General features: G+C 50.3%; 1 protein-coding gene across 1 annotated transcript; it reads right to left on the bottom strand.

Moving 5' to 3' along the window:
* Positions 1 to 574: 574 nt before the first annotated feature.
* Positions 575 to 18,972, bottom strand: EPB42 (erythrocyte membrane protein band 4.2). Its single transcript, XM_029238266.1, has 13 exons — positions 18,817 to 18,972; positions 17,329 to 17,514; positions 16,136 to 16,366; positions 13,195 to 13,313; positions 12,165 to 12,269; positions 11,132 to 11,309; positions 10,379 to 10,517; positions 10,002 to 10,105; positions 8,991 to 9,233; positions 7,646 to 7,945; positions 4,534 to 4,688; positions 3,264 to 3,397; positions 575 to 1,431 (listed from the first exon to the last, which is right to left on the bottom strand). Exons 1-13 carry the CDS (start codon positions 18,824 to 18,826, stop codon positions 1,269 to 1,271), a joined length of 2,067 nt encoding a protein of 688 aa, XP_029094099.1. The 5' UTR covers positions 18,827 to 18,972; the 3' UTR covers positions 575 to 1,268.
* Between the last annotated feature and the right edge of the window lie 367 nt (positions 18,973 to 19,339).

Raw genomic sequence — 19,339 nt, 5'->3', positions numbered from 1 at the left:
CACAGTGATGTATATTCTGGTGACCTGACTTAGGCCTTATGTATGTACTACAGGTCTCCACACTTCTATTGCTGGTCCTTTGTCTTGTATAGATTTACTTCATCACGTCTGCCCTTCTGATGTTCCCATGGTCTCTTTAGGTATAATAAGCAACAGCAGCTATCCTTTTTTTAAATTCCCACCACCCTTCTTTGTTATCTTCAGTAGTTTGTTGTATTTTTTAGATTCCACATATAAGTGATATCATACAGTATTTATAGTTCTCTGTCTGACTTATTTCACTTAGCATAGTACCCTCCAAGTCCAGCAGCCGTTCTTTTGAGAGACTAGTGTGTATTTGGGGTCGAAATTCCTTGAGTCAAGAGTTTTATTTTATTTTTTTAAGAGTTTTAATTTACTTTTATAAAGTGCCATTCTGTACTTTTAAAAAGTGTTATAAGGAAAAGGAACTAAAATGAAACAGAGTATCAAAGCAACAAAATGTAAGCAAACAAAAAAACTTGTAACTTTGTACAAAAGGAGTCCAGTTCTTTTATCTTTCTTTAAAGGTCCTATTTTCTTTTTCTTTTTTTAATAGGTCCTATTTTCTTTATTCTTAATAATTGTGTATTTCTCTACTGGACCAAATTTATGTTTTTAACATCAGACTTAATTGTGGGATATTTAATATTTAGTAATATTTAACTCTAATAAGGACTTATCTGTAGCTGAGTCTAGAAGATCATTCTGTGCTCAGGTCTCATGCTGTGTGTTTTATAACTTTCTTCAGTCATCTTTGGATCTTTAAGGATAATGGTCAGGGATGGCACTGGTCAGTGTAATCTTAGGATTACCTAAAAATCATATTTTTAGCTAATATTGTCCCATTCCATTAGAAATACAAGAATGATTTAAATGTTAGGTTCTTTTCCTTTATAAATTAATGTATGAGTGAACAGTAAATGGTTATGAAGAACCCTGGACTCAAAAAATCTGAATTTACTTATCTGAGTACCTTTACAAAGGCTTCTTTTTATTCCTCAAGCCCAGTAGTTTCCGTTCTAAGACAACTAGTCTTCATGGGTGCCTTGAGCTGGGGTGACAGAAATGAATGAATGTCTTTTCTATTGATTTCTGGGAATCTAGTTTTGTTCTTGGTCACTCTTTGTTCAGGTCAACCTGAACAGAGATCTACTTGTCTGATAAGCCGAGTTTCTCTTCCCAGCACATTCGGTTTTAGATTGTAGATTCAAGGGGTGGTTGGGGAGAGTGATGCTGGAGCTGGAAGTTTAAGCTGGAGTTTCAGGGGCTACCACAGTGACACTTCTGAAGTTGGTTAGGTTCTGGAACATGTTGCAGTCCATTTCCACAGTGAGCCTCTGGAGCCCCACCTGCATTGGTGTGAACTTGAGTTGGGTGCGCAAGGTGTTTCTGGACTGCACCGAACTTAATCTGAAATAAAGGAAAAGGCAGGTGCTAGTTCTGTCCCAGGGTCATTGCTTTGCTGGTCCCAGTGACTCTGATCCTTACCTGCTTAAAGAAGTGGACTCTGAAGAAATAAACATCCAAGTACCTTGCTGTTAGAGGAGGTTTGAAGGGGATGGAAGGCAGGCGCCTCCTATGGTGAGCAGTTGTATGTTTGAGAAGAGAAACATCCTATTCTAAGGGCTTCCAAGTTACACCTGTTGTTTCGTTTATCACCTGCGACTTCAGTCTGGTCTCCTTCTTAGTAATAGTATGTTTGGGAAGGCTGTTTTGGAACCCTCGTTGCTAACTGCAGAGGGTCCAGTGGGCATATTGAGATGTCAGTATGTCAACAGGTGGTGTTTTGCAGCCCTATTAGCAACCTTCTAGTCTGCCTGTGGACCTTCTTATGTTGACTGAGGGAATGGTGCAGATATTTTTGAGGAGCTTTGCCCCACAGTTGAGCTGGGAGAACACAGAAGTCTGGTTAAATGTTGGTAGTCCCTCCTCTCAACTTATGGGCAAGACTGACCCACTGAGTTTCTTGAGGTTGAGGCAGTGGCTCAACAACCAGACAACCTGTGAGGGACCTCATGGGTGGTAGGAGAGGGCATCGTGAACTCTAAACTGTATGTATGTATTCAGCAGAAGATGCCGTGGACTTCATGAGAGAAGGAGCAATAATGAACGAAGATACAACATCTAAAACCAACAAGGCACTAATCTAGACTATACAGGGTTTGTGTATACACACACACACACACACACACACACACACACAAATCAACAAGGAAAAGCAGGAACACCAAAAGAAAAGTGGGCAAAGTTAAAAACAAACTATACAGAGGAGGAAATGGAAAAGGCTAATAAACATATGAAGAGTTAACAAATTAAAACAATAATGAGATATTACCTTATCCTGTTAGACTGGAAAAAAAGACAAAGCTGGGTACTGCCAAGAGTGGAGGAATGGTAGGAAGATAGAAACTGTCAAGTACTGCTGGAGGGAGTTGTAGACTCTTGCAGCCATTATGCAAGCCAATCTGATAGCACGTGGTCAAACCAGGTCATATCCTATGTCTCAGCTACTCCATTCCTGCGCGTATTTCCCCCCACCTCCCACAGATTTTCAAGCGAGTATGTAAGGGGACGTATATCTGTAGTGTCCGAGAGTTGGAGGCGCTGTGGAGTGGCGTGGTAGGAAGTCGGGGGTGTACACGATGGAGTAATATGCAGCAGAAGCAATGGACTTGACATGTGGATGAATCGTAAAAACATAGTTCTGAATGAAAAGAAAAAGAATTAGACGTAACACCGTTTACGTAAGTTAAGAATACAGTACTCATGAAGCAACAGTACTCATACATACTAAAAAAGGGATATGAAGGGTGGTAGTGGGAATGGGGGTAGGGAATAGGAGTAAAAGAGAATGTAGAAATAAACAAAATTCTGTATTGTGTTGTCACTAGTAGAATGCAGCTCTCTGGCTTCACTGAGAGGCAGCCTACCCTCCCTGTGGCGTTCCCTCCCACCCAGCCCTAACCCCCTCACCTGCATTCACCAGCAATACCCAGGCTCTCCCTGTGTGACCAGAGCCGCAGCCAGCGTCAGGTGCCCGAGAGGCACAGAGCCTCCTCCGTCACTCCTGCACCCACATTGGTGGCCCCAGGATGAGAGAGGCCCTAATCCTTTAGTTCAACTCTGGCAGGTATTTGCTCTGTCTCCATAGACAAAGCAAAAAGACAGTCATCGATCTTGGGTTCCTGCCTTTCTGACCAGTTGAGATGTTTTTGTGGGTTGAGAAGCTTGCGGTCTCTTACCTGTAGCTCTTCTCTCTGTGAATGAGTCCCCTTCCAAAGATGGAGATCACACAGCCCTTCATGGGAGCATCTAAGGAGTTATGGATGCTGACTGAGACCGTAAGGGGCTGATGTTGCTCTGCTGTCTCTGGCATCTGTGGGAGATGCCAAGAGCACAGAGCTGCAGTCACTCCTTCCCCTCCTGGCCACCCTCCCTGAAGCCTCCTCAGTTACTCTCCTAGCTCTGCCATCCTCACCCAAACTCCACAGCTGACTTCTCTACCCCTCTACCTGCTCTTCCTGCATTTACTCTCACCCTTGACCCATCACTGACAACCTCTGATGGTGCCTTTCCCTCACTTAGAAACTTTGGAGGGTTTCCCATTGTCCTCAGAATCCAGCTTCGGTTGGCATTCAGAGCCCTTCCTGATCTGCTCCCAATCTACCTGCAGGCTCATCTGTTCCTCCCCTGACTGCAAGACACGCCAGCCTCTTCGGGCACCTTCGGAGCCTCAATGCACCCCTCAGGCTCCCCTCCTTTGGGCCTCTTTACTCAGCCTTCTGTCTGCAACGGCCTTCCCCCACTTCTGCACTGAAAGCTTACCCATTTTTCAAGGCCCAACACAAATGCCACATCCTGCATGAAGTCTTCCCCAAACCCACCAGCTGGAATTAATCCCCTTTACTTCACTTGTCCCAGAGCGACTTTGTACCTCTCCTAAAGCTCTGACATAAAAGACCACACGTTGTGTCTCCCTTGCCCAACTGTAATAACCTCTTCCAGAGCAGAGACCAGGTCACATTCGTTTTGGTCTGGGTAGACATGTGGAAAGAGTACTGGACCAAGAGCCCTAAGCCTCTAAAATGTCCTATTTTTATGATCGTGGGCATGATGCTCTCTGGGACTGTTTCCTCCTCTGAACAATGGGAACAATTCCACCTCCCAGGGCTTTTGTATTAAAAGAAGTAAAAGAGGTGAAAATACATTGGCACATGTACAAAGTGCTAAATAAACATAGGCTGTTATTATCTCTGTAGGTATAGAGGCAGCAACTGGGAAGACCCCGATTTTAGAAAACTTTACTTAATCTGAACTAAAGTTGGAAGATTTAAACTTTAATAGCATGTATAAGAAACCATCTCTTTCAAGAGAAGGAGCTCTCAACCCAGCATTTCCTGGTAGTTCTTCAGCACCGTCACCTGCTCTGAAGCTGGAGAGACTCGGTGCCTTCTGAAACGGGGACCTGAGTAGCGGCAAACGCCAGTGATATGGGGAAGGACTGGTGCCTACCTCGATGGCAAGGTGTGGTCTGCAAATGGCGATGTCTTGCTGAGCAAAGCAGGTAGGGCTGGAGTGTGTTGCCATAGCGGTGAGTCTGAGGAAACTATTCTCTGGCGGGTTTTGTTTAAAATTGGAGAAGGACAGGAAGGTGGAGATTTTCTCAGCTGAAACATATGACAGGTGGAGTCAGCACCCAGGGGTGAGTGCATGCGCCCTGGAAATGAGCAGTAGTTTCACACACAATGCAAAGGAGTTGGGACCTCACTGAAGCCAGAAAGATGCCTCATTCCTCACAGCAATTTCAAAATTGAACTCAGTCAAGAACCCACCCATGACCACCATCACCGCCGCCACTAACACTCTTGATGGACCACCTCCACAGGGCTCGGGAAAGGGCACCTGTGAACTAGAACAAGTGAAGCTCTTGGAGCCTGTTTCCTTGTCTAATAACAATGCCTACCTGGAGGGACGGCTTGTGGTTCACGAGACAGTCATTAAGTGCTGGTCTCAGACCTGCCACCCAGCTGTGGCTGAATATATGTATGCTTAGTCCCCTCCCCTTCTCTGCTTCTGCTCTTTCCCTTTTGCAGAGAAAATGAAGCCATCCTTCGTCCTTGAGGAAGCCTCTCGAGCTCATGTTCTCATTCGCAACCTACAGATATAGACATCTACCCCTGCTGTTAACCCCCCCGGAGGGTGAGGCATCCCCCCTGCCCAAGTCCAGTCCTTTGCTTTTTAAATCAGTGCCCCACCCTGACCCCACCACTGCTTAGCTGTGTAACTTCGGGCAAATTATTTAATTCTCTGTGTCTTGGTCTCCTCATCTGTAAAGTGGGATAATAATGGTTCCTGCCTCATAAGGTCGTTATGAAGATAAATGAGATGATGCATATAGAACATTTAACACCATGTTTGCCAAAAATAAGTGCTTGATAAATGTGAGCTATAATTATTCTAGTTGCCTCTCATTTCCCCAAGGATTGCACCATCAATTATAACCCATTTCTCCTGAGGTTTCCATCCTTTTCTCTCTGCTGATTCTTCCTCAGCATGTAAGTGGATTCTGCTGTCTCTCATCTTAAAAGAAAACAAAGAACACCCTCCTCCCCAGTGTCCCTGGCTGACTACCACCAGGTCTCCCTTCTTTTTCCATCCATTCTTCCAGGAAGGACTGCACACCTTGTCTCACTTCCTCAACTCTCAATCTGTTTAAGCCCCAGGAACCTGGTCTTTGCCATTGCTTCTCTGTCAGACCACTCTGTCAGTGGACGCTTTTCAGCCCTGACCTCTCATGGCCTCTCTGCTGACCTTGCTTCGTGCCCCCATCCTCTCTTTCACTTCTCAGTCTCTCACTCTGCTCTTTCCCTGACTTCCCCCTGCACCCCAACATGCTGGTGCTGCCTGGGTTTCCTCCTCACCCTCTCACAGTCCTCTCCCACTCCCCCCACCCCCAAACAGGCCTTTATCTTGAATACCAGGTTTAGGTTTCCAGCTGCCTACTGGCCGTCACAGCTTGGATGTCTTATGGGCTTTCAAATCCAACATGCCACAAACAGAACTCAACATCTTTCTCCCCAAACCTGCTCTTCCCCATTTGCCCTATTCTGGAGGCTCACCCAAGCTGGAAGCACCCTCTCCCCACATACACGAGTTCAATCTAGCCTACCTCTTCAATATGACTTCATTTGAAAAGTGCAGCTAGTTTAGTTTGTCCTTTATTTCTTGGCTTGATTATTACAAAACCTTCCAACCTCCAATCCAGTGGTTGTCGACATTGGATGTACATTAGAATCATATGGGAAGCTTTATAAAACAATCCCAGTGCCAGGCCACACCCCAAATCAATTATAACAGACTCTGATGGTGAGGCCCAAGCATCAGTATTTTTTAAATTCCCCAGGTGATTCAACGTGCAGCCAAGGTTGAGAACCACGACTCTAATACGACCCCTTCCATTCCATTCTGCCCATGAATTTCTGATCACATTGACTCCCCTGGTTAAAACCTCCCACCAGCTCCCCACTGCCCGGAGAACAAAACCCAAACTCCTCAGCAGGACCTACAAGCCGCTTCATGATCTGGCCTTGTCCAGCTCTCACACCACTCCCCCACTCCATCCCTCCCTCCCTTGGAAAGGGAACAGGGTGGAGGGACTGGAGGCAGGGGGACCCGTCAGGAGGCTGCTGCAATCATGTAGACAAGCACTATTCCACTGATTCTCTTGCCTGCACATTGGAATCACCCAAGGACTTAAAACTTTTTTTGATGTTTGGGCCAAACCATAGAATTTCTGACTTAATTGGTCTGGGGTGCAGGCTGAGCATCAAACTTCCCCCAGGTGGTTCTGATATGCAGCAAAGTTGGAGAACTGCTCTAGTCCAGGGAATTTCAACCCTAGAATAACCCAGGGAGCTCTGAAAAAATACCAGTGCCTGGATCCCATCCCAACTCAATTAAATAAGAATCTGAAGGAGGAGGAAGAACCTGAGCATATGTCCCTTCTTCCTGGAATGCCCTTGACCCACTTTTTTTTTTTTTTTTTTTTTTTTTTTTTGCGGTACGCGGGCCTCTCACCGCTGTGGCCTCTCCCGTTGCAGAGCACAGGCTCCGGACGCGCAGGCCCAGTGGCCATGGCTCACGGGCCCAGCCGCTCCGCGGCATGTGGGATCCTCCCAGACCGGGGCACGAACCCGCATCCCCTGCATCGGCAGGCAGACTCTCAACCACTGCGCCACCAGGGAAGCCCGCCCTTGACCCACTTTACTGTCTGACACTGTCCTACTCAACCTTCAAGACCGAGGGCAGCCCGATTTACCTGGGGGCAGCCTGCTCCAGCCTGGGTAAGACGCTAACCCGCCATTGTACTCTGTTTACCTTATCAAACACTTCTTACACTGTCTGTTTGCTGATATAACTGCAATCAGAATTGTGGGGTTTTTTCCCTGTGTGAAGCTCAATAAATATGTATTGAATGAGAAAAAGAGAAAGAGAGAGAGAGAGGGCACACCAGGGGCTAGATGCTATCTCTTCAGATCTGCAGGGGGTGCTGTATGGCCGCTGCCTGCCCAGGGCAGGAGCTGGGTGTGTAGAGTGTCTGGGGAGGGGGGCCGTAGAGAGTTACCTGAGTTGGCCCTGAGTGTAAGGACAAGCTTCTTCGTCCAGAGCTTGGCAGCAAGGACACCATTGTAGTATACTGCCTGCAGCCCAACAGCCAGCTGCACTTCTTTATCATGGTCACTAGGGTTTAACAAGTTCACAGAGAATCGGGCGTCCCCTCCCAGGGCTAGGGAACTGGGTGCTTCCAAGAAGAAATGTAAAGGATCATCAGTCTCGAGACTGGGAGGATGGATGCCATCGTCTTTCCCATGTTTCATTCTGTTTTCCTGGACTTTCTCCAGCACCTCTTTTTCTTGAAGAGATCCTGAAGAATGGAATAAACAAAGCAGACCTCTTACCCAGCAGGTGTAGACCCTTCTAATAGCAGCCCAGGATTAAGGTTCATTTTCTCGCTGCTGTTCAAATGCCAAAGCCACATGAGCTTTGCAAACCTCTAGGTCCATATTTAGCTAAAAAAAGATCTGTGTTAGACCCACCACAGATACAGTGTATCTCTTCAAAGCCACTCACGGGATCAAGTTCTTCAAGTGCTATGAATTTTCCCCTTGAACGGAGAGAGAGCTAGTTTTTGTACAAGTTGCAGGGACTTGAATCTTCCTAAGTGAAGAAGTTTGGACTTATTCCAAGGGCAATGGAGGCCATGGAATATTCTGGAACAGGAATATTCTGTAACATAATTATATTTGTGTCTTGGGAAGCTCATTCTGGAAACTGTAAGTTGAAAATAGAGTAATGATGGGGAGACTGGAGGCGGGGGTCTAGTTAGGAGGCTGCTGCAATACTTTAGACGAGAGATGATGAGGCCCTGGATGACCCACAGGCAATGGGGAAGGAGATGAGGAGATGGGTGTGAGAGTACAGTGGGGTGGTGATGGGGGAGACTCAAGGACAGCGCAGGGCTTCTTGTTTGGACAAATGGGTGGACACTGCAGTGGTGGGCTCCAAATCAGCTTGGAGGGGTGTTGAAGGAGAGCAGAAGAGAGAGAACATCTCTTGGCAGCTGGGCTTGGTATTAACTGTGCTGTTGTATAGCAGTGGTTCTTAACTGGGGGCAATTGTGCCCCCAGGGGACATCTGGAAATGTTGGGAGACATTTCTGGTTGTCACAACTGGTGGCAGTGGTTGAGGGGGAGCCGGCATCTAGTGGATAGAGGCCAGGAAAGCTGCTGAATGTCCTATGGTGCACAGCCCTCCACAACGAAGTTAGCCAGTCCAGAATGTGAATAATGTCAAACAGGGCTGAGAAATCCTGTTTTATATGATGGGGAAAGGACCTCTCTTTGGCCTGCGTGTGTCTGGCCCATTCTTTTCCTCCTGTTCCTGTTTCAGGGCCCTCCTCTGCCCAGTACCTTCAGGATACTTGTAGTTCTGCGTGATGTCCTCACAGCGGTCACAGTCCACACCCTTGGTGCTGATGTTGTTGCCAACATACTTAGTGTTGGAGTCGGTCAGCTCCAGTGTCCCATCCTCATGGCACTTCCAGACCACACATGAGGCATTTATCGAGGAAAAAATGTCTGATACTGCAGGGGTCAGCCCCAGCGTCCCCTCCTTGACTGCTTTGACTGGGACCAAATCACAGGCCTCCAGGACTGAGGGAGAGAAAGGGAGAAAGGTCGGTGAGCGAGACCACGCCCAGACCTCAGCTTGGGTCAGAGCTCACAACAGCAGTCCCCATCCTATGCCCTATTGTCCCTCCCCTGGGATCAAGGTCAGAGGTGGGCACTAGGCAAGGTTTCTGAGAGGGCACTGCTGAGGTGAAACTATTTAGGGACAACACTTTTTGGTCATGGCCTATGGCAGAAGCCCTCTCAGAAACTGGACAGGTAATAACCTCAGAGGTGCAGAGTACACGGGAGTTCCTAAGCCAGCTTGACTACAGACATGATACGGATAGGTTGCCTTTGCTGAGCACTTCCTATGTGCCAGGCTCTGTGACAGTTCTGTTCCTGGGAAAGGAAGAGCCATCCTTTTATAACTCCTGAAGATTCCTTTTCTGAGCTTGAGCCTATCCTGATATCCTCTTCATCCACAACCAGAACCCCAGAAGTCCCACTCTACAAGCTGTCTTAAGACCCTCTGCTCTTCCATGAGACTTAGCTCCCTCACCTGTTGCTCTGAGGGGGGCTAGTCTCCCTGAGACCTTGGGGCCAAGATAGCTAACACATTTGTTCCCTTGAGCCTGCGGGCATCAGGTCAGCATTCTGCTGGTCACTATCATTCCTGGCGCTTCTCCTGTTTTAGGGGATGCAGACCCCCTTTGGACCACCTGCTGCCCCTCTTTCCTCTCCGAAGGACTCCTTGTCCTCATGCAGCTCTGTGCAGCCCAGGGAAGTCCTGGGCCCATGCCCAGGCTTTACCTCCACCTCCATTAGGGGCACTTGGGTACAGAATCTGCCATCCGTCATAACCCTGGGGCAGAGCAGGCCGAGCCATCCAGCACTCCGTGGAAGTCTGGAAGATCCTGAAGGTAGCAAAAGGAAGCAACTCAAATGGGGAAAAAAGAGTCCCGAAGCGGTCCTAGAAATGACACAGCTGTTACTAGGGGGATAGGAGGATGCTGCATAAAAGTGGTCCTGGGAAGGGGCATGCACTCCACAACTCAACCCTGACCATGCTGCTTTCAAGAGTCTTGAAGGCCTACTCTCAGCAGGGCCCCTTGGGGTTCCCATGGGTGACACCCCGCGGGCTTGGAGCCCTTCCAGGTCTGGGACCTCATCCCCTTCGGGCTTCTCACCAGATTCTGCCTCTGTGGCCTTCTCCATTCTGAAGCCCCTCCTCACTGTAGTACTCATCTACGAGCAGGCCCCCGCCAGTGCCCTGGGCTGAGGCGAACGTGGTAATGACGCGGGCAGGGATTCCCAGGCCTCGCAGCACTGCATGGAAGGGGGCAGGGGGTCAGGGCACCAGAGAGGCCTGGAATGTGGGGGGCAGGGTACATGGCTAGCGTTTTCAGGGTCTCCTCTGGACACCGGGCACTTTCACTATCTTAAATGCCACGTGACATTGTGGAAAGAGAAGGGGCACAGGCACCAGAAAGTTAGAATTGACACCAGCCAGACCCAGGCCATATGAGGGCCCAGAAACGAGGAACAAACCAGTTACACAGCAGGCAGAGTACACAGCGGGGGGAGGCTTACGGGATACACAGCAGGGCTTGCTTTCCTGGGGCAGGACCAGGGGAAGCTTTGGGGAAAAGTGAGTTTGGGAGCAGAGCTCACCAGATGGGCCCAAGTTTGCCGAAGGGGCAAAAGGAGCAGCAGCTGGTTGGGAGGAGCTGCTCGGGATAAATAGCTGGTTTCTTGGCCAGACGGAAGCAGAAGCAGTTATAACTGCACCGGAAGTGGTTATAACTGCACCGGAAGCAGTTATGGGTGTGATGGAGGCGGGGAAGTGCTGCGGGTGGAGGAGGGGTAAACCAAGAAGCAGGGCAGACACTGCGCCGTCGCCAAGGGGACGTTTGGGTGCGGCAGGCAAACCTGCTCTGTACCTGTGCAAGCAACGGCAGCCAACACCCAGGCCTGACCATCATACACGGGCCTCCCCTGGCCCTTGACCCACTGCCGCAGGATGGGCGCGCTGCCCCGGCGCTTGTTCAGCAAGGCCTTTTCCTCGGTGGTCTGGATCTGCGGGGTGGGCAGGACACTCTTCTCCTTGAGGGCGTGCAGCTGTTCGGGGAAATGTGGATGGGCAAGGAGGGCTCATCACAGTTCTCCAAGGGGGGTGAACAGACCACCTGCATGGCAATCACCTGGAACTTGTTAAACCTGCGTGTCCCTGGGCAGTGAAAGCGCTGACTCCTAACCACTGGACCGCCAGGGAATTCCTGGGAATCCTCCTTTTTAACAAGTCCTCCAGAAGCAGGGCTTCATGGGCCGTAGTGAAAAACAAAGCTCAGGACACAAGAGCGGCAGGAGGGCTGCCCCTTGGCCTGCCTGGCTCCCATTCCTTGTAAGTGTTTTCACCTGGGGCCTCGAGGCCCACACATCCCAAGCTTCCTCCCCCTCGCAGGCTGGCCCTGTCCCTCACCAGCTCTTCAGAGGCGTGGACGGAGCCACATGAGGAAATGCGGGACACGTTATTCCTGTGAGAGAACTTTTAAGGACAACAGGAAAGCACCAAGCTACCTTCATGGGAATAATTTAGAAATGAGAACAAATGCCTTTGACCACCTTAGCAGCAAACACTGGGTAAGATGGACGTGACCCCCTTCCTCCCAGGGACCTAAGCCCCCAGGTTGGGCTGGGGGTGGGGAGGAAGGGAGGGGCCAAGGAAATCCGGGCCAGTTTTAGTCCTTGCTGGCTTGTGTCCTGAGGGATGACACCTCCCTGTGCTTTTCTCTCCCCTGTGGATGCTAGTGTCCTTCCCTCCTCACTCAGAACCTTCTTCAAGGACTGTCCCCCACACCGTGGGAGGAGGGGACCACTTGTGATTTGAAGATTGCCAGGGCCGTAGAGGTGGGGCAGCTCTGTCAGAGGGCTGCCGTCTCGTCACCTCCCCCTCCCGACCCTGTCCTCACTCACCAATGCACCCAAGACACGGGCCACATGCACGGGGTTGCCCCACTTCTCCACCCGCTTGTCCACGCTCAGTAAGTCCAGGCTGAGGTCGATGACATCCTCCTCGAACTATAAGGACCACACAGGGCCATGATGGTGGGTGTGCAGGTCAGGCATTCTTCCCACAAGTCAACCCTGTCCCCTCGTCCTTCTCCAGACTCAGGCTCCACTCCTTCCTGCCTTGCCCCCTTGGGAGTTCTGGCTTTTCCCTCTGCCCCCAGGGCTGCCTGGTCCCTGTGCCCGGCACTCCAGCCATTTGCCTCTTCTGTTGTCTGACTCCTGATAGCGTGAGCTCTTGAGCGCCAGGGCCGTGTCGAGTCCTCTCATTTCTATCGTTTTCCATGTCATTTGCTCCCACTGCCCCTGACAGGGCAGTCCTGTGTGGGGGCAGATAAGACAGCAGCTCCTGCTCTTGAGGAGCCCGGGGTTAGGAGTGAGGGGGACATGTGGCTGCTTAGGCTACAGATCTCAGCAACGTGGCCAGGGCTGTAGGAGAGATGCCCACCCAGAGAGCACAGTGGAGAGAGTCACTCTGCCTCTGGGGGCTGGGGAAGGCTTTCAGAGGGCCTTAAAAGATGGGTAGGAGTTTTCCAGGGGATAAGGGAGGGAAGGTATTCCTGGCAGAGGGAATATTCAGCCTGCACATTCAAGGGATGGCCAGGGGCTGGAGCATGGAGTGGCTCTTGGGGAAAGGAAAGCAGTGGCCCCACTGTGAAGAGCCTTGCGTGTCAAGCCTGGGGATTTGTTTTTTATCCTGTAGATGGTGGGGATTTAACAGAGGTTTGATTTGCGTCGTCTTTAGGAAGATAGCTCTGGAAGCTGTGGAGGATGGTCTAGTGTGGCTCTGAGGGAGGAGAGGTACCACGGGGCTGAAACTGCATAAAGAAATGGCCTCATGACCAGGGGATTTTGGACCTGCCCACTCTGTTTGACCTGAGTACTGAAGGTTATGGGACACTCACTGTCCCCCAGGCTTCCCCAGAGGCCCCTGTACCTGGCCAAAGTCCCAGGGCTCAGCCTGGATGCAGTCAGCTGTGCCCAGGAAGATGAGGCCGTTCTGGTTCAGCAAGTACTCCCTGCGTTGAGCTTCGTTCGCCAGGAACACAGCATCCTCTGGAGAGAAGCAGGCAGGAATGAGGCTCTGGGGGATACTGGGCTTGCCCTCCACCTCCAGGCCTCTGCCCTCCATGCTCAGGTGGGATTCAGCTGCAGGCCTTCTCTTCAGCTCCAGGCCTGATGAGGACTGAGGAGGAACCCCCTCTTTTCACCCCACATTGGGATCCAGGCTCCTCTCTGGTGAGAGTGGGGAAGGGGGTCAGAGTCCCTGGGTCAGCCATGGTGGCCTTCATGGTCAGCCAGCCAACAGGAACAAGCCAACCTTAAAAGGCCTGCTGGTTCCCGAAGATACTTGCAGCCAGAGTGCTACTGAACCAAGAGAATTTGGCAATAGCCCAGGGAGCGTCCCAGGGGGCCTGTTATGTCTCTCTCACAAGTTCAACCAAAAAAAAAAAGTGATTCCGAAAAACCAATCAAACGTGTTGACAGGCATGAGCAGAAGGGAATTTGAGCAGGTATGTGTAGAGCGGTAGCCAGAGCATTAGTTTCCACCCAGGGTGTCCAAGTGGGTCTGGGACTCCTATGGTCTCTCCCCGCAGCCTCTCCTGCTGTCTTCATCCAAGGGTTGGGCTGGGGATCATGAGGAGGGTGGGGGCTTTAAGGAGGCCATCACCCACTCTAGGAAGCTGGGAGCAGCAGAGGGACCTGCTCTGCTTGCCAAGTGTCTCCCTCTGCCTGGTGCTAGGGGTGAAGTGGGGGGCGGTAGACTAGTTCCGGGGGACTAGAAAGAGAAGAGGATTTCCAAACCATCCCCCAGGCATCCAACTGGGATGAGGGTACTCAAAGTAAAAGAAGGATGGCATATTAGAAATCAGGAATCCCTGAAAAACCTGGGACAGAGGATCACAGAGCCATGGGCCCAAGGAGCCCTGGGCCCCTGCCCCTCCATCCTTAGTACTGTCTGTGAAGTCAGCTGGACATCTCTTCTTTGGAAATCACTTTAAACTGAGGTGTTTGGCCCCAGGCCCTGCAGGCTCTGGGAAGTACATTTTCAGAGCATAGGTAGCAGCCCCTCCTCTTCTCTGCTTGGGTGTAGCCCCTCCCCCCTTTATAAAGTCCCTGCTTATGAATAGGATTCTTTCATTACAGGGTGCAAAATTTCCTTTTGAATCCAGGAGAGCCCCATCTCCAAGTATGCTAAGATGAGACTGAGTCCCAGATAACCTCTGAAAATCTCTTACCTCCCAGGTGAGCAGTGCCAACAACTCACTCCTGGCCAGACAGACCCTGCCCCCCTCCACGCCTCCCTCATCTCCATAGAGAGGCCTTCCCTACACAGGTCCCTACAAGCCAGGCATGGAGGCAAGAATCCTGGCACTGAGTCAAGACTGTGAGCTCCCTCTGAACCAAGCACTGTCCCAGAACTGTCTTTGCTGTGTCTTTGCTCTGGCCATCAGGGTCTAGCTCTGGATGTGGGCTCAAAGTCAGCGAGGCAGGTACACTAAACCCTCAGTTTTGGAGGGAATGGCTTGAGGTCTTTCAGTGTACGGAGAGCCATGGGGCCTCCCCCAGCTGAAGGGGCCCTGAATCCACACTCACCCACATGGGGCAAGGGCACCTCAATGGACACTAGTTCTCATCCATTGTTCAACCTGCCAAACCCCTTGGAGCAGAAGCAAAGGGCCTGAACTGAGGAGAGACAGGGCCACCTGACAGAGGGGATACTGCAGAACCCCAGCCTGGGCAAAAGAAGTGGAGATAGGGAGCTCACTGGGATTCAGGTGCCATATAGAAAGGGCATCAGGTACTGGGGTGCAGGAACCTGGTAAGATTTCTTCTACTTCCCCTTGTTCCCAGCCCTGCCTCGTAATGAGGCTGTGAAAGGAAAAGGCTTGTCTGGCGTAGCAGGGACAGGCAAGCAGGAGGAAACTTTTCCCGTCCCCCAAACAACCGTTCAGGGAACACAAAGGTTTAAGGTGGGGGGTGGCAGATTCTAAAGGGAAGACAGATTCAGTCTTCAGAATGGGCAGGAAGAGGAAATGTTCTCTTAGCTCCCGTTTGGAGCACGTCAGCCATGTCTGATGACTTTTCTAGATGAAATAGTCCCGACAGCTAGAGCTGAGCTTTGCCAGAGGTGGCCACTGGAGGCCACCTGACGCCAGGAAGTCCACCCAGAGGCTGCTGAGCTAGGGAGGCTGGCTGTTTGATTTGTTGCTCCAGGCAGATATTGGGATAGGTCAGTGTGGAGAGAACCCAGCAGTCTGTAGTAAGGACAGAACTAACAAGTGGAGAAAAGCAGAGAGCTCAGAAAGGAAGATTTACTGTGAAGTTGAAGCTGCAGCTCTGGGCCCCCCACCAGTACAGACCCCTATAAGCCCAGGGAGGAGCCTTAGCAATTCAAAATTCTGTGTTCTTTTTCTGAAAGAGGGTCCCCCAAATTATATAAACTTCAGGTCCCACAAAACCTGGATTCACCCTGGAGACAGACTATGGGAGCCCAGGGAGGGAACAGAGAAGCCCGTCCCTCAGGTCGCCTCTTTTCCTGAAGCGCTTTCCAGCTCTTGGCCCCTGTCCTGTTATAAAAGAGGGTAGTTCTCCTAGGGTCATCTCAGTGAGTCTCAGCTCCTGTGACCAAATAGCATGAGCCAGCACCAGACAAGCCTCTGCTCTCAGTGGGAAGCCCTGGACTGCTTCTTCCAAGATGACCCCAAGAGAGGACCCTGGGTCTGAGAGGCCATTCATCCAGAAGGCAGGCACCACAGGAGCTGAGTGCTAGTGCCGCCCTAGAGGGAGCTGGGTCCTGAGGCCTGGAGCAGTCGTACCCCAGCTCCGGGGCCTTGAGTCCTTTGTAGCCCAGGCTGGCCAAGGTCCAAACTCACCTCGACCCCAGGGGTTAAAAAGCAGTGTGAACTGGCCCAGGCATTGCTTCCTGCCTGAAACCTGCAGCAGGAGTGAGTAGTGGCCAATGACAGCGTCTGCGGGTGTGGTCACAGAGATAGTCCAGGACTGGTCATCTCTCTCCTCCACCATTGCACTCCACCACTTCCGGTCCCCAAGACTGGAAATTGAGAACGTGGCTTGGGTCTGGTTGGCCTTGGAAGGCTGCTCTCCTGCAGTCACACAGAGATGAATTGGTCATTTGGATCTCTTTGCCACAACTCAGAGTAACAAAGTGAAGTATCCCAAAGATGGAGCAAGTGAAAATTAGATTAGGAGGAGAATGAAAGCAGCCCATCCAGGAATGGGAGGCAGTAAAGGGTGATGGGAGAGCACAGGTCCTCAGCGCTCATGGACCTAAATCTAGAAAAGGTTCATAGTGTATAACATGGGTGTAGTAATGATACCTCTTTCATAGGGCCAACGTGAGGTTGTTTTTTTTTAAATACATTTATTTATTTTATTTATGTATTTTTGGCTGCATTGGGTCTTTGTTGCGGTGCGCGGGCTTCTCATTGCAGTGGCTTCTCTTGTTGCAGAGCGTGGGCTCTAAGCACGCAGGCTTCAGTAGTTGTGGCACATGGGCTCAGTAGTTGTGGCTCGCAGGCTCAATAGTTGTGGCCTGCAGACTGTAGAGTGCAGGCTCAGTAGTTGTGGCACACGGGCTTAGTTGCTCTGCAGCATGTGGGATCTTCCTGGACCAGGGCTCGAACCCGTGTCCCCTTCATTGGCAGGAGGATTCTTAACCACTGCACCAGAAGGGAAGCCCCCAATGTGAGGTTTTAATGAGATATTGCATGTAAAGCCCTTGGCTCAATATCTGACATGTAGTACAGATTCAGCAAGTAGTAGCAATTAAATGTTATATTTAGCCTAGGTTAAATCCCATTCAGACTTTTCTACAAAACTGATATTATATATGCAACAAAGGAACCCCTTAGTGATAATGTGGCTGAGAAACTTCTGAATCATAATAAATGCTACTTATTATGCATATTATCTCAACCTCACAGGCCCTGCCAGTGGGCAGGACTTCTGGAGGCCCAGGTGCAGTGTGAGCCATGTGCCCCTTGGTGGGCAAGAGAAAGAAACCCCCAGTCCTGCTGCCAAAGAGGTCGAGGCCTGCCCCACTCACCAGTTTGTGCAATGAGGACTACCTTCTTCAGGGTATGCAAAAATGTGCGGATTGGAGCCCAGAAGTTCAGGCTGATGGTGAAGGGCTGCCCCCTCCTCACAATGAGGCGCTGGGAGCTGATGTCATTGGTGTGGTGCTCTACATTGTTTCTTGCTGCCTGGAAGTCGCAGCTCTTGATCCCCAGGCCTATTGTGAAAAGAAAGAAATCATGGAGACTAGGCAAATATGACAATGTCAGTAAATGCAGAGACGCTGGAGTCAGAGACCAGGGTTTAAATCTTTGGCTCAACTCACTTACTAGCTGTGCGATCTCAGGCAAGTAACTTAACTACTCTGAGCCTCAGTTTCCTCTTCCTTAGAACAATCATCCCTCCTTGCAGGGTTGTGGAAAGCAAATGAGGTAATGTATATAATACACTTGGCACCATGTCAGACACATAGTAAGTCCCATTAAGTAGGACTGTTACTATTATTAATAAGAGCGAAGCTTGTTCTCATTGTCAACCCCCCTTTCTGGTCCCAATCCAGAAGCAATGAATAAAATCCAGAATTTTGCTCACCCCTACTCATTTTTTTTCTAAGAACACAATCAGACAACTTTTAGAGCTGGTTTTGAAATCACTGAGTCCAATTGTTTTGTTTTATAGGTGAGAAGAGTGAGGCCCAGAGAGTAGAAGCAACTCACTCGAGATTGCACGTGGCTCTTTCACCTAAAGGCTCATTAAACCCTTGGTACCATGCAGCCCAGAAAAACGCTACAAGGAGGGGGCCTGTGAGTATCATGACATCCTCTCTGGCAGTTCTCACTTTACATCGAGAACTTGTAAATGTAAATGTGCTAACAGAGGCCCCTGAGATTTCTGCATTCTCTGCTGCTGCCTGTTTCCCAGCTTGGTGTCTGCCTCTGCCCCTTTTAGTTGGATTCCCTGCCTCCTACCTTCCTTCTCTCCCATTTAGCTTTGATGTACCACAACCCAGTGAGAAGAGCCATGTTAGGATGATCCTGGGATAAAGAATATAAATCCGTTTAACCACCATCATCATCTTACCACCATCATCATGACGATGACCAATTTACCACCAACAACCTACCCTATTGCCACTCCATAGCCACACTCCCAGTACCATCGCTACCACAGCACCCACCACCACTTCCCACCATAACCCACCTCCGTCATCTCCACTGCTGCCAGCACCGACTACTACCCTTCCCACCAGAGCCACACAACCATTACCTCCAGTACCACCAGTACCCACTGCCAGCCCCCACACCTCAGCCCCTCCACCAGCAGCAGCACCCATTTACTATCCCCCCACCATAGCCCTACTGCCATCACCTCCACCACCATTAACACCCACTACCACCTCGCCGTCACGGTCACATCATCATCGCCTCCACCACCATCCTGCTTCTTTTAATGAAAACATGTAAGGATGGAGGAGCTACTGAGAGCCCAGTAAGCCCTGTGGAGAGCAGGCTTGGCTCACCTTGTCCCATGGCTGCAGGCTGCTCTTATCCACTTGGCTATAGGAAATGCCTGTCTTGAACTGTTGCTCTGAGCTTCCTCTCTGAATCTGTCTTCCAGACAGAAAATGATGAAGGCACTTTTGTTGGCTTAAGAATCTGTAAATACTGGAGTTTCCTTCTGCTTCCCCACATGTTTGTCTCTCCTGCTCCTTCCCCTCTGGTATCTCTTGGACCAGCTGCTAGGAGTTCCCCTTTCTTGTTTTATCTCTTGTGCCAGGAGGCCCAGACAGGGGTATGTCTGACAGGCTGGAGTGGGGGGTGGAGGGGGGCAAGATCTGACAGTTGGAGAAGCCCAGGTAAGCTTCTAAGCCTCTTGCTTCAGTGGCCTCAAGAGACCCTCAGAGATGTTACCTGGATGACACTGAAAGACTCTGGAAGGAGGCCCATATCCAACTCCAAATTCAGGGCCTAAACATATCATGAGCTGCAAGCTGTTAGATGTTCATGGGCCATTTTGATAGTATAAAGAGAGAACATGTGTGT

Source organism: Monodon monoceros, unplaced genomic scaffold (genome assembly GCF_005190385.1).
Source record: "Monodon monoceros isolate NGI ecotype Baffin Bay Population unplaced genomic scaffold, NGI_Narwhal_1 Super_Scaffold_21, whole genome shotgun sequence".
Classification (NCBI taxonomy): Eukaryota; Metazoa; Chordata; class Mammalia; order Artiodactyla; family Monodontidae; genus Monodon; species Monodon monoceros.
Note: the sequence above shows the minus strand (reverse complement) of the source record. Positions and strands in the feature narration are given on the sequence as shown.

Excerpts from the sequence above, each read along its gene's own strand:
- EPB42 (XM_029238266.1), bottom strand. Across the intron at positions 10,518-11,131 it reads GGCTGCCGTTGCTTGCACAG|TGCTGCGAGGCCTGGGAATC; the intron begins GTACAGAGCAGG and ends CCTTCCATGCAG. Across the intron at positions 10,106-10,378 it reads GGCCACAGAGGCAGAATCTG|GATCTTCCAGACTTCCACGG; the intron begins GTGAGAAGCCCG and ends TGCTACCTTCAG.